Source organism: Rutilus rutilus (assembly GCF_951802725.1).
Source record: "Rutilus rutilus genome assembly, chromosome: 6".
Taxonomy (NCBI): domain Eukaryota; kingdom Metazoa; phylum Chordata; class Actinopteri; order Cypriniformes; family Leuciscidae; genus Rutilus; species Rutilus rutilus.
In genome coordinates, this window is record NC_140214.1 from 11,879,884 (window position 1) to 11,895,081 (window position 15,198).

Below are 15,198 nucleotides of genomic sequence, written 5' to 3' on the forward strand. Positions count from 1 at the left end.
ACTTGGAAGAAAACCAAGTTAAACAATTATCAAACAGTTAAAATATTTTCTGAATCTTTCTGTAATTTTATAAAAAAATGTATGACAGTGGTGGCTGTCAGTCAATTTACCACAGTCATTTTATAGTAACAATTGTTGTAACAATAAGCATAGCACTAGCGTATCACATTCACTTTGACTTGTACACAGAATTTGGCTTATACATAAATTAACAGCTTGTATTTTGTACATTTATGAGACAATTATTTGTCTTTTTGTGTTCAGCAGAAGAAATAAAAATACATGATGCGAGGAGATCCAGTCAGATGATTAAATCAAATTTTATTTCGTAGCAGCAGACAATCCAATAATAAATGAGAAATAATAATATTTCATCCATAATCAGGATTAAAAGTTTAATAAAGAAACATAACATGAACAGTTAAAATCATTTCTAATATTTATAAGTAAAATATAAGTCACACTCTGAATATAATATTCTTGCCTAAAGAATAGTCAAGTTGTTGAGAGAGCTCTCTTTGAAAAGACAAATTGCAAAAGAGCCCGGTTGGAGTCCAAGAATAGACTGGCCTGTACAGAAATTTATCTCCCTCTTATGCAGTTGCTAATCGGAACAGAGTTAAGTTCCTCTTTTCATAGTATTTGGCATCGAACCAGATCCACAAGACACAAACATATCTAGCTTTCATAGTTTCACACCCTGGGGTGTGGGTACATACACATATCGCTCTGTACCACCATATGAGTCATGAAGTCATGGGTCTCAATACAATGCAAAAGAAAGAAACTGCTTTACAACATGTCCCTTCTGTAAGATGTTTAACCAAGATTAAAAAAAATGTATCACATTAACTGAGACATTCGAGCTACTTGTGGTCTGTCAATCGGAAGCTTCTAGGCTTTCGCCCACATCTTACACTTACAAAATGTCACCCCAAGTCAGTCAGCTACATTGAGGCATAAAGATTAATCAAAGAAAAGCATTAAACATACATTTCAAATGATAATAATGATAAACACTTCAAACTATATGATTTCTTAAAATATGATTGACGTGATTAAATGATATTTAAAATATGAAAAATGATAAATCAAACAAGAGATATAATTTTTTTTTTTTTCTTCCCCTGATTCATCAATACAGGTTTGGAACAACTTGAGGTTGAGTAAATGATGACAGAATTTTCACTTTTGGGTGAACGATCCCTTTAAGAAAGGAAAAAAACTATGAGGCGTTTTAGTGGGTACATTACTTTTAACTTTTCCACATAACTATTAAGATTTAACTGATTTAATTAAGATTTTATATTACGGACAGATTACGGATTATTATTACATGACGTTCTTCAGTGGAACACAATGTCCTCTGGCAGATTTCAATATAATTAAAGAACATAACTTCACATGTCAAGCTAAAAAAGACTAAAATGTCAAAAAGTAGTCTTCTCAGGACACACAGTAGCTTTGTGTGAAGATTCTGAGAAACAAATTGAGATGTAATTCAGGTATTTTGCTGCTTTTATTTTGTCTCTATGAATCTCTGTACATTGCTATAGTGTGATTATTTTTATTCCTCTCTATGTAAAACACTTTGAATTGCCATAGTGTATGAAATGTGCTATATAAATAAACTTGCCTTGCCTATTTCACCGTTGAGATGTAAGTAGGTCTAATATATAGCGCTTTTCACAATACACACAGCTCTACAGAAAGACCGATATTGTATAGTAATTTAATCTGTTACATACTAGTATATGAAACATATAAGTTAAAATGGTCGTTATAACGTAGTTCAAACGACTTATATAATAAAGTGATTTTGTCTGATTTGTAACCATGCAGGCACTAAAGCGATTACCCATAAAACGTGCTTCAACCAAGGAACCAATCGGATTGCTTAATTGGGTCCTAAGGTGGACCCATCTCTTCAACGCACCTGATGACCTTTCAGCGAGATTCTGATGTGTGCATACGATGGATAGACACTTTACTATCCCATGAATCCACGGTAGGGATGGGCAAATAAAGCACTGAGGCTTTACCTTGATTGTTCCGGGAAAAGATTCAAAGCATCAAGAGTGTCGAAAACAGCGCCATCTTGTGACTGGTCAAATTTATAGCAGCCAGCGCCGTTGTTTTATTTATAGCAGCACAAATAAAAGCCTGACAATGCTAAATGTTCAGTTTTCAGATAGGCCTACTATAATTCAATAAATTAAATGTAACAATTATATTAATACTAATTATAAAAATACCAACAGAGTTGCTTGATGCAAGTAAATGGTGGTTTCATTATTTTTATGATTTCTATGCTGTTATGCATAATATATGATCATGTAATATAGGCTATAGGCTTATTTATAAAAAAAATATTTGTAGTAAATGGACTTAAACTTCCATAAACCTCTAGAGTATGGGTTGGTTCAAACATTCCGACAGCAAAGTGAAGCATTCACGTGACTGGAGTAGCCAAGTAAGGCTTCGTTTTTCGTGTTTCTCTGAAAACAATACGCGCTCCGGCACGGAGCTTCATGAGAAATTGCGCTGCGAACTCGATACGCGCTTTGAAGCTTCAGTGATTATGTAACATCACTAGGCCACGGGAGAGGATTTGTGAATGGCAGTGAAGCAACACAGAGCTGGTAGGTCACATGAATGACAACATGGCGAATGTAGTATGTCCAGATTACATTCATACTACACTACACACATTCATACAGAACGTAGGCCTACTTTTTTTTAGATGTAAGTTAGAAATAAGTAGGCTACCTACTCAAGAGATGCGATTTCGGATACAGCCCAAAAGACAAGGGACGGTTTCACTAAAAGACGAGACTGCGAATGTTAGTAGGCTAAAGCCTACTTGAGATCGAAGTTGATTTAATATCATGAGTAAATAATGCCTTAAATTTCAGAGTGTTCCTCATACAAACCTTTTATATACCTTAAGAAGAATTGCTTACATCGTGTGTGGACTACCTTTATGATTTTAATTGACTCTATCTGGAGGGCTACTGAAAAAGTTAGCAAAAAATTTGCGTTAACGCCCAATAACCACTAGATGGTGCCTAATGACACCAGTTTATTTGTTCGTTCTTTCTCATCCGAGTTTGAAAATCTGGGATTCAAAATGTAATTTAAACCATACTCATATCATGCTGGAGGACATGATCATCAGGTTTTACAGAGACTTCTGGAGTTCATGCAGCTAGAGAGCTGCTGTCATTAAAGCAAACGCTCCTCCTCAGGAGAGCCAGAAGCTTCTGTTTTTAATCATTTAAAAGTACTATCGTGATGTCATAAGGCTATAGATAAAATCTTAGCTTTTATAGCAATAATAATCAAAATGAATTTGTTTGTTTGCTGGCAGTCGATGCTTCTTACCTCATCTCGGCTTCTGACACAAGAAAGACACATCAAGAAGCCTAACATACATAAAACTCTTTAAAAGTTTCCACTGATTTAAAGCTCAACCTGGGCCAGTGGAGTTTGATCTCAGAACACTCATTAAATTCTTACCAGAACAAATGATCTGCTCCGTGCTATCATTATTTTAAAGCTCTGTACCCTTACCTTTTTTTTTTTTTGTCATCAGTTGTTTCTGTTTATTTCTCCTAAGCAATTTTTAGGTAGAAACAGCCACATAAAAGATGATTATTTAATGAAACATATCTTAGAACTCAACTCTTTAATTATGAAAGCTCAACGTCCAATCAATAACATTTGTATTCTTAACAGATTTTGGTGTCAGTTGGGGCAGCAGGAATTATACTTTGTAATTTGTCAAACACAAGTTTTCACCATTTAGCCACCAAAATGCATAAGGACATGCAGCAGGCCTCACTCTTGAACAGAATGGTAAAACACATCAGAAAGTGTTAACGCTGTGAAACAACTCCATTCTGTTTACCTAATGAATCCTTAAAACATTAAAGGATGGCCCTAATAACATCTGTCAGTGCACTTGAGTCTTTGGTTCTCATTGATACCGATCTCAGTCTCCATTAACTCTCAGCCAAAGAGCTCAAAGGCAAAACATGTTTTCATTTAAAGTTGTTGCATTTTCAAGGCTCATGTGAATTAAGTCTTCACTCAGGATTGTGAAAATACATGGAAGAATGAGAACAGTCCCACACACTCGATAAACAAGCACATTGTGCTGTTTACAGAAGGATTCTGACCTCATTATATCACAGTCCACATGGTAGCCGAAAACCGCTCACTGAATCCTGCAGTATGTAAACTGTGACTTTTTTTCTCCATTTAAATTATAATTGATGGGCTAGATCAAGATTTTATGAATCATAAGACTGAATCATACTGTTTAACACACTTTCCAAAGTTGCACCTTAAGGTAATTCAGTGATTGGATGGATGGGTGCTGATGTCATCAACCATGTGCTAGGATTCTGTATTGATGTCACAATGATTGTATCTATTTTATTAACCACAAGCGTGCCCTTTTTCTGTTGTGCAAGCATATAATTAACGACCTGTTGACACATTAGTTGTTCGTAGTGTCTGAGGAAATTGTGACTTGATTTTAATATTTCCTAACCCTTTAATGATCAGTGGTTATTTGCACCAGCACAGTATTAGTAGTAAACAATTTTAATATCAATTTATCATACAGAGGATTGTTGAACTCATGCTCATTTAGTAAGCAATTCGTTTTTGAACCTACTCATTTTTTATGTTGAGCTCTATATATACATACAAAATGCAAATCATACAGACTTGAATACACTTTTTGGTACATTTTCTTTTATTAAAATTCATACTTATGGAAATATTTAGGAAAGTGATTAGGATGTGTACAGCAGCATGTATTCAGGTATGTATATTAATACTTTTTACTTGATGGTAACACAACAATTAGAGCTCCACATGGGTAGCCTAGGCTACTCCACATCATTCAAAACTTTGGTTGGAAATGGTATAAATATTCATTAAAAATATTTGAAACCAACATGAATAGATTACATTTGAATTTTGCACATGCATTTAAAACCAAATTGTTAAACACTAAAAAAAGTGTTTGCTGTTCCTAATATATCAATGATCCAAATGAACATACAGTAGCCTATACATAAATTTTGAAATTTCATGTAGCCTATTTATATTCACACCGCAGCCCAACATTAGCCTGCCTTCTTTCGCAAACATAGGCTATCAACTTATCAACTAATGATTAACAAAATTCCTCTAAATCCGAGCGTGTGACTACTCACTTAGTCTTGACTTTTATGAAAGCACAGAGTATAAAACACCCCAAAATGTGCTTGATATATGTTTTTGGAGTGCTGGTCATAACAAGTGGAGTTTTTAGCCAAGACCCAACAACCGTACCGCCAGAGGTTCGAGGTAAGCTTTATTTGTTCAGAAAACACACTCTTTTAACTCCTACATACAAACACAGCGTGTTGGATCTGTCCAAGCCTGTCTCTTTTCCTCCTCACCTCCCTCAATAGAAGTGTTTGTAGCAGTGGGTTCATCTGTGAAGATACCGTGCACCGACGGAGAGGAAAAAGAGGTGGAGTGGAGATTGAACAGCTCAGTGCTCGTCTCAAGCCCCGTTCTCTTCATACAGAACACTAGTTTGAAGAACCAAGGCGTCTACACCTGCCACCAACCAAACGGAAACCTGATACTAACAGTGTCTCTATACCTGGGATGTAGGTTTATGCATATTTTCCTTTATTTAAAGCTATGTAGTCTGGTAAAAGAATTATCTCACTATCCCAGAGAGCTTAAATTAATAATTAAATTGAAATTCCGTTCTGTTTGCGCTATTTAGACCCCCCTTCTCCTCCGGATGTGCATTGTTGGTCTCCAACTTACCCTAAAAGGGCCATATGCTCTTGGACACTAACTCCAGACCCAATACTTCCAACACACTATATTGCTACATACAGGTATGTTCCTGTACATTAAAATGCATTGGTATAATACAAGATGAGTTGTAAAATTGGCAAATCCGCAGTGGTGTAAAGTATTGGAGTAAATGTAATTAGTTACTGCACTTAATCTTTTTGGCAACTTTGTAGTTTGACTAAGTATCTAAGATATTAGCAACTTTTACTCTATACCTGACTACATTTTTGAAAAAGTTTATGTACTCTTTACTCCAATACATTTGTGATTAGTTATGAAATTACTCCATACATTTTGCACAGCACCTCATTTTTTCTGCAGCAATTTATTTCTGCTACAAAAGAAGTGATATCGCCATCTACAGGGCATTGAAGGTACTATATAGGCTATTGTGTGTTTTTCCCTTATGAACCCAAACTTGTCAACAAGGCTACTTTACACGGATTAGTTAGAAGTTTCTGAATCGTTTCATATGAGATGAGGACATGGCTATAACCATAACCAGCAGTTCCAGTGCAAGTAGGCTTTGACTTATTCATTTTACTTAATATTATTTTATCTAACCGTTATATTGAAGAGACCTTTTTGAAGGATATTGGTTTTCTTATGCCCTTTTTGAAAACTGGAGCTGGACTTGAGTGTTTTGTAGACTTTTTAAGAGGCTGTTGTGTCGACCTTGATTTTATAGCAATTTTGAGGTGTTCAGTTTTATTTTGATTTTAGAAAATAAACGTGATTGCTCTCCTCAAAATTCACAGATTTCTTGTTTTTCACTGGCATGTCTCTTAGGTGTTGAGGACTAATGCATCTTTGAGCCTACATTTAGTACGAGTAAAATACTTAAGCCTTACGGTTAAAATCAGATGCTCTATTTTTCACACACATTTATCTATGGTTTCACAGATGAGGTTTTAGCCTAGTCCCAGATTAAAATGCATGTTTGAGCTGTTTTAACTGAAAGCAATTTGCACTGGCATATCTTAAATATGTCAGTGTCATTGTTTTGAATTATCGTTTGAAGCTTCAAAAAGGATGTAAAAGCTGCATAAAAACATCATTAAATAGTACATATGATTTGTGCTCTATTCCAAGTCTTCTGAAGAATCTGTAATAGCTTCTGATTCATGAGCGAATCATTCAGATTGGTTTTGTGAACCAAATAAACTGATTAACTGAAAAGATCCAATTCAAAAGAATGATTTGTTCACAATTCTTCATGGGTTTGGATTAACATGAGCACTACTCTTGCTTTATTTTGAATATTGTACTGCAATTTATATTGTACCTGTTGTATAATTCACAATATATCTATATGATTTACTATACATATTAAAATGTAGAATATTAGTTCAGAATATTTGCTTCTGAATTTAGGAGCTTTTCAGAACCACTCTTAAGTGCCCGTCACTGCCAGAAATGGGAAGAACAAGACAGGCAATGTGCGCTAGAGGAACTGGAGATCTTTGCAAGAGAACCAACTCTTATCAACATCACCGCTATTAATGCTCTGGGAAGCACGACACGCATATGGCCATTCATTTTTGAGCAGATAGGTGAGCTTTTCATTCTCTTCTACCATTCCATTCCACTGGTTTGCAAACTGTATGTATTTTTTTTAAACATTATATAATCAATTATATAATCAATACAGGAAAAATATCTGGAAAAATAAACAAATATTCACATATTTACTTTAGTCTATGTCACTACAGAAAATGAAACGGCTGCTTTTGGAATATTTTCAAGGTCTTATCAATGTTCACATCTTGATGCATATGCCATGATTTTCTATTGAGTGTTTTAATCTCCGTCCATGGTTGTGTTGTAGTGAAACCTGATCCTCCGGTGAATGTGAGCGTGATGGTATTGCCAGGCAAGAAGTTGTCTGTTCAGTGGGGTCCACCACCCACGTGGCCGGATCCTGTCAACTTTCTCCTTAAATACACAGTGAAATACCACTGGGGCAAACCTGAGACGGCTAGAACTGTGAGTTTACTTTGTAGACAGTGTTCTACAGTGTTAAAGCTGTAAAGTACTAAAACAAAAATCCCCAAACAGAACAATTAAAGCAGTATTTGCATTTATACAGGAGGGAAATATTGCATTTTGTAACATTTTTTTGTTTTCTAGCTTGGCCCTTATGAGTCTAGCAAAATGGTTCTGAGTGGACTGGTGGCAGGAAGGACTTATTACATCCAAATATCTGCAAAGGACTTCCTTGATGATGGGCGGAACAGTGACTGGAGTGCACCAATAAGTGCCACTATACCCATCAACTGATATATGATGAATCACTACATAACCAGAAGTGTTACGTTTCAATGTTTATTATGTCACCAAAGTGTAACTTTGTTTATAAAGGCAATGATAACCAATATGCAAGCTCAATGTGCAGAATTTTCTTAATTTAAAAAATGATTAACACCCAGTATAGCTCCACTTGTAAATAATCACAAAGCTTGTAAGCATTTCGAAAGTGTTCTCATCTAAACTTTATCTAACTGATTTTAACTGGTTTGTGAAACAAGAAAATCACACTTTTCAAGCAGCAAAACAATAAAGAACAAAAAATAATGCCAGTGTTTAGTAACACATCTGTACAGAAAAGTTTAATTATACTGGTTTCCTTTGAAAATCATTAGATTTTTTTATTTATTAAATAAAATAAGGGGTTTAAAAGAATATTGGTGTTTTACCAATCTAATCCTTTATTTATATACATTATTACAGTATTTAGTAAATTCTTTAATTAGGTTTAATTTTTATATTTTCATTTTAAGGTTAAAGTTTAAGTTCAGATTTTGATTTGTCTAATTGTCAGTTTGCTTTGTATGTCATTTTTATTTTAGGTTAAAAAAAATATATATATATATATTTAGCTTTAATTCATTTTCATTTTAAGTTCATTTAAGCACTTCACAACTTTCAGCAACAACTTCAACTTATTATTGAATTTATTTTATTGAAATATTATATATATTATTGAAATTATTATTTCAGTTAGTTGCCAAAACAACATTTCTAATTTTGTTTAAGTTTGTTAAGGTTATGGTGTTTTATTTAATATTTATATTTTATTATATTTGTTTGATTAATTTCAGCTTTATTTCAAAATATTTTTAATTGTTATATTTTTAATTGTTAACAATAAAAATTATTATAAACCCATTCAGAAAATAATTAAAGTAATAGTTCACCCAAAAAAATAAATATCCATTGTGCATTCATTGAAATTGCATGGGGAAAAATGACTGATTTGACCAGTTCAAAACTTCTCATGATAGAAAGAATGAAGGTCAAGTTTTAAATGAGAGTGAGTAAAGGATGACAGACTTTTTTATGTGGCTGAAATATTCCTTTTAAAGAAAACAACTGATGTGAATGAAATTGAAAGATACTTATACTCATACATCATACACTCATAGTGAAGATTATGACTGTTCCAGATAGGCCCTACTTCACTTAATCGTTTCCCTTTCAACATAATTTCTTGATGTAAACAGCCACATCCTGTTTTAATAGGTGCCAACAAAGCATGGCATGAATTCAGTCTAATACGTCAACAATCAGTGGTGTTACAAACTCGGAATGACGAACACCCATGGAGAAAGAGGGTGCACGAGGCAGGTGTGCCGTCACCTTCTCTGGGCTGTGCGTGCCTGGGCCAGGCTTCCTCGTGGCATCGGTGGGATTATTATGACGGCTTTGCATGGAGAAAGAAGGCTGTCTGTTCAGGTAAACACTGGGTTCTGTGCTGTTGTATCGGCAGGGTCCCGGGGTCATGGACAGATCCTCCGATGGACCGCCTGCTTTCCTGCGTGCTGACATGCTGAAGCTGGCGCTGGAGGATTTGTGGGGGACGTGGGAGCCGAAGAGGTTGGGTAAGGTGTAGCTGTTGGGCGCGGGCACAGGATCCACACCGCGGTAGCGTGTGCGGAAAGCCATGGTGTAAGACGGAGGTCTGTGGTGAAAGCTCAAAGGTGGAGCTTTCTCAGGACTGTAGGCTCCTGGTCCAGGAGTCTGGAATGTATCAGCTGATCAGAAACAGAGAATCAACAACTGCTTTATGATTGTGTATGCCTTCTCGCTGCAGTTAGACTGTGTTACAAATTATTATGCAAGTGACATAGCAGTATAGGATTTCAAAGAAAGTATCTGTACTTTTACTCAAGTATGGTTTTTAGGTATGCTCTTTACACCTCTGCAAATCTGTTACAAATCTATTGAACGCTATATATTGTTTTTCAAAGAAAGTGTCTGTTTTATTTATTTCTATCTTATATTTTTAGATAAAAGTAGTTTGCCAACCTACTGAAAGAGGTTGTTCCACATTATTAAGCAAGTCAGTTCTCATGCAGTATGGGGAGGAAGAAAGATCTTTCTGAAGATGAAAAGCATCAAATGGTGCAATGTCTCGCAAAAGGCATGAAAACAACAAAAACTGCATAGAGATTAAAAGATTTGCGAGTGATTTAGAGCACGGAAAGCCCTAATAAGTCTCTCTCTGACCAAGTTCTGTGCTCTAAAAAACTCAAATCTGAATGTTTATTGTACTGAAATCCGACTGATATGTCACTTGTATAATCATTTGGAAAACAGTGTAAAGTGAACATGACATAAAAATAATGCTGTTTTCTTTCTAAATACACATTACCATTCGTATTGTGCAAGATTCATCAGTGGAAATTATTGCAAAAGGAAAAAAACATGAACAATTCCTCTTTTTCAACCCCTGCATACTGGCAATGCCCATTGTCATGATACAACCAATCACAGATTATTCAAATCAAGTATTTTTCCCATATGGATTTTTTAGAAAGATTTGAAGAAAAAAGTATTTGAAAATCGGACTAAAAGAGAAACGCATACAGAGACAAATACATAGAAATATTTAAGTAGTTTGAGAGCATATAGGGACACTGACTATATATTACGTCATTCGCAGTCGTCCTTCATGTGAGAGAATCTGCTGTTTAACAAGTTGAATTAATGTCGGCTGTTGGCTTCAACAAAAACATATATACCATACATTAACAACCTCATAGCTCACAGTAAAGGTTATCTTTCAAAATCAAAGAAATTTTGATTCCCTTATGGAGAAAACTAATGTGATTTTTACTTCCGCAATCCGACGGATGGACTATTGAATATCCTGTTAACATCACAGAAGTAAAACTGGTTGATATGTTGACTTCAATACAGCCTAATGTTCCTTTTAGATAAATATAACCAGACCTGGACTTGTTTTTAACTTTCATTTATGAAAAGGTCCTGGATAAAATAATGAACAGATATGTTTAATAAAACGTTAGATGAAAACCCACCTGTCTTCTTCTTTCTACCCAGCATGGAATACGACGGGGTACCGTCTCTGCCAAAGCGTGTCATTTTTCCATCTACATGATACTGCGGCCCTGGACTGGAATCCACAGACACCACTATTCAAAAGCAACATTATGGGAAAACACACCAGAATTTCCTGAATTACATTTGGTAGACATACAAAGCAACACAAATTTATAAGGCTCAAGCATTCCTTGCAGTAACTAGTGCTGTGCTCTACTGTTTGAGCAACAGAAATGCTATTTAACATTAATTAAAATCCAACATATGGATCAAAATCAAGCATGTGGATTTTATTAGCTTAATATGCCAGAGAAAACACATTTATCATTTTATTGCATGCCGTTGTTTGTGATATAAATTCCAGATGCGTGAGACGCTTTTTTGTGATAATACTTTGATCAAACTGGGTGTTCTCAATCCCCTCCAATTCCTTCCAAACAAGTGTTACATGTCACTAATTAGGCGTGTAAGTGTGTGCCTGTGTGTGTAAATCCACCTACTATTTCAGTACTACAATGTAGACACTAATTAATCTATAAAATTATCAGTCCGTATAAATGCCATGTTGATATATATGTACTTTCTGCATGAACAAGCATGTTAAAAGCATTCTCAAGTGATTAAACCCAGCATTAGTTCAGTGGATCATGTCGTCTGTCAGTGTGAGAAGTGTTTGATTTCATGTTGTGTCACTCACTGTTGCTGCTCATGCGGCTGTGGAAGGAATAGGCCGGGCTGCTGGGTTTGGTGTAGTCATGGTTTATGTAACCGATAGTGGGCGGAAGAGCATAACGCCCAGGCCCGGGTCCTGCAGGCATAAACAAAAGCAAGGTGTGCAGAGCCTTTTTAGTATTATTACTGGAATTGTGTTGGGTAATGAATGGAAATTAATGTGCATTAGTGAACATTATATGGGGTAAAAAGAGAAAACTTGTCGTGTTACTGCTGGGACTTCCTGGTAAAATAAAGGCAAATAATAAATAAATTAGGGTTGTATTTATAAGCAGGGTTATTATCACTACTCTAGAATGATAAAAAAAAAAAAATGTATTAAATGAAATAAAGATTAAAAACAAACTAAATGAAAATTAGAAGAAAAATTACTAACTGAAAATAAATAAAAACTAAAACTGAAATAAATAAATAAAAACATGACAAAGGTGCATAATAAAAGTACTAAAAATTTAAATGAAAACTCAAAATATAAAAATAAAAGCAAATTCAAAATATTAATAAGAAAAACTATAATAGTTTGTAAATAATACTAAAATAACATTGTAATAACTTATTACAGATAAAAATATGTCTGCTACAGGCTGATTAATTTTGTTAGTCAATATAAGTCATACATCTGCTAGCTATGTTCCTCATAGTCACTTCCTTTTTTTATTAAATCTAAAATAAAACTATGGAATGTGATTCATGTGAGACATAAAAGGTCACACATGCTGTGCACATTTCTAAAGTCCAGGAGAACCTTGGCTGTAAACTTTCATTTGAAATCGTATAATTTTTTTTTTACACAGTTAAATGTCACACAAGCTTTTCAAAGCTTTGGCCAAAAAAAGAAGAACAGACAAAAGAGGTTCTATTCTCAGAATGATACAAGCAGGTGTTGCAATAAAAGACCTAACTGACAGTTTCTTTCACCAAACTGCCAATCCACTCTCAAGGGCCAAATAGAAGCATGTTTGAACTACTTACAGAGCCCTTGCGCTAAAATAAATTGTCAGATCTCCTCGCTTTGCTGAATAATTCTTTCGACACAATCATTTGTACAAATGAATCTACTGAAAAGAGCGGTCACACACTTACCTCGTTCCCTGCCAGCAATGATGGGCCGCCGTCTCACCACTTCCCCCATGCCGCGTATATTTTCCGCCTAGCTTAAAGAGCTGACGGCAAATTCGGCAGCAAGAGTGCTCAAGGAGGTCCAGTAAAGGTTGAAGTTTCAGTTTAGACACACTGGAGAAATACAACTGCGGCCTGAATTATAAATGAATCTTACAAGCACAAGAAACCTTACCCTTGTCCAGGCTTCAAGAACTTCCATCTCAATATCTTCACGCATAACAGATTTCCAAAACATCCATCACTGACTACAAAGGACACCTACAGTTACACCTTGGCAACTTATGTGTAAACGACAGCTAATGAACTAATTACACAATGTGAGACGGCCAACAACTGTGTGAAATTACTATTAGATCCACTTTATTCTTTCGAGGTATACAAGATTAATAGCCGCCTGAAAAGTAAATAAGAGATATTCTGTACTTCATTCCATCAACTTGTGATATAGCACTTTACAATAAGGTTTGATTTGTTAACATTAGTTAATGCATTAACTAACAATTAGCAATATATCTTTTACAGCATTTATTAACGTTAGATTAAAAAAATTTATTCTGTTACACTTTATTTTAAGGTGTCCGTGTTACGGTGTAATTATACATTTATAATGTATACATTTGTTTGTCCTTGTTACATATGTTACATGTACTTATCGTAGCAATAACAGTAAATTATGCATAATTACATGCAATTAACTCTCAACCAAAACCTAATCCTACCCTGTAAGTACATGTAGTTAATTATAATTACTCAGTACTTAATTATATAAAACACACTGTAACAATGACACCTTAAAATAAAGTGTAACCTAATTAACTATATGTACGTACTGTAGGGATAGAGTTAGGATTGGGGTTTGGTTTAGGGTTAGTTGCATGTAATTATGCACAATTTATAGTTACAGTAACTACATGTAACACGTGTAACAAGGACACTGTAAAATAAAGTGTTACCAAATATTCCTGTTCATGTTAGTTCACAGTGCATTAACTAATATTAGTTAATATTAGTAGTCAAAAACAACTTTTGATCTTCAAAATGCAATTTAGATTAGGGCTCAATTCTCACTATTAACTAACTATTATGTACGCCTTTTGCCTGAATAAACTCCTAATAACTGCTTATTAATAGTTAGTAATGTAGTTTAGGTATTGAGTAGGATTAGGGATGTAGAATATGGTTATGCAGAATTAGGCATTAATATGCACTTTATAAGTACTAATAAACAGTCAATATTGCATGGTAATAAGCAACTAGTTAATAGTGAGAATTGGACCCTAAACTAAAGTGTTAACCACTTAAAATATAGTTAACCAATTAAACCTAATTGTAAAGTGTTAGTGAAAAGTTTTCACCACATTCATATTTTAAAGGGTGCTATCAAATTTTTCTTTTTTTAATTAAACATTAATGACAGTTCAGTAGGTTAGTGGTTGAAAGTAAAGTGGGTGAATCCCGATATAGAAAACTGATCAAACTCGCTGTTCCCATGGACACCCTCAACTAGTACTCAAAACAAATGAAACTTCTGGAAACCTACTCTTGTTTCTGTGGCATAGTTTTACAGTATGAAGTCCCATATCACGTTACTCTGATTTAACAGTGTGAAGCTACAGTACTTCATTGCTTTAAAACAGCCTGTTCCTCTTTGGCAGCTCTAAACTGATGATGAACTGATGCGGTGTAAAATGTAATATCAAGCTAAGAAAGTGTGTCTCGTGAAAGCAGAGATGTCATCCCTGACCAGTGAGCGGACATTAAACATTAACCTGCTCTATCTTCAGACTCGGTGATACATGTAGAAGCGGGTAACACTACAGCTGACCTCTGGCATGCAGCCGAGAGGCGCAGGTTAAGTTACCTTAGAGTTGAGAAAATTAAGCTCAATGAATTTGCATCTAAACAGATCGGTCACCTGGTTTGCATATAGCTGGTCATCAACATACATTCCAAGAGTTTGATACCTTAAGAGCTTTAAATAAAAAGCAGGGAATGTCATTCTGCAACTTGATACCGAGCATATTATTGATCTCTGTACCATGAAAGTGCTTGAGGACTCACTTTACAAACACTTATTTGTGAAATAATACTCTAATAACAAGTACAGAGATTATGGTTACAGTC

General features: G+C 34.9%; 2 protein-coding genes across 2 annotated transcripts; one reads left to right on the forward strand and one right to left on the reverse strand.

The window, feature by feature from the left end:
* The first annotated feature begins 5,194 nt into the window (after positions 1–5,194).
* ebi3 (Epstein-Barr virus induced 3) lies at positions 5,195–8,448 on the forward strand. Its single transcript, XM_084410860.1, has 6 exons — positions 5,195–5,364; positions 5,472–5,675; positions 5,798–5,915; positions 7,249–7,427; positions 7,703–7,860; positions 8,005–8,448. Exons 1-6 carry the CDS (start codon positions 5,247–5,249, stop codon positions 8,152–8,154), a joined length of 927 nt encoding a protein of 308 aa, XP_084266986.1. The 5' UTR covers positions 5,195–5,246; the 3' UTR covers positions 8,155–8,448.
* Positions 8,449–9,215: 767 nt separating this feature from the next.
* On the reverse strand, positions 9,216–13,211 carry odf3l2a (outer dense fiber of sperm tails 3-like 2a). The gene is made up of 4 exons (XM_084410861.1): positions 13,036–13,211; positions 11,918–12,028; positions 11,199–11,312; positions 9,216–9,908 (listed from the first exon to the last, which is right to left on the reverse strand). The coding sequence occupies exons 1-4, from the start codon at positions 13,082–13,084 to the stop codon at positions 9,421–9,423; spliced, it is 762 nt and encodes a 253-aa protein (XP_084266987.1). The 5' UTR covers positions 13,085–13,211; the 3' UTR covers positions 9,216–9,420.
* Between the last annotated feature and the right edge of the window lie 1,987 nt (positions 13,212–15,198).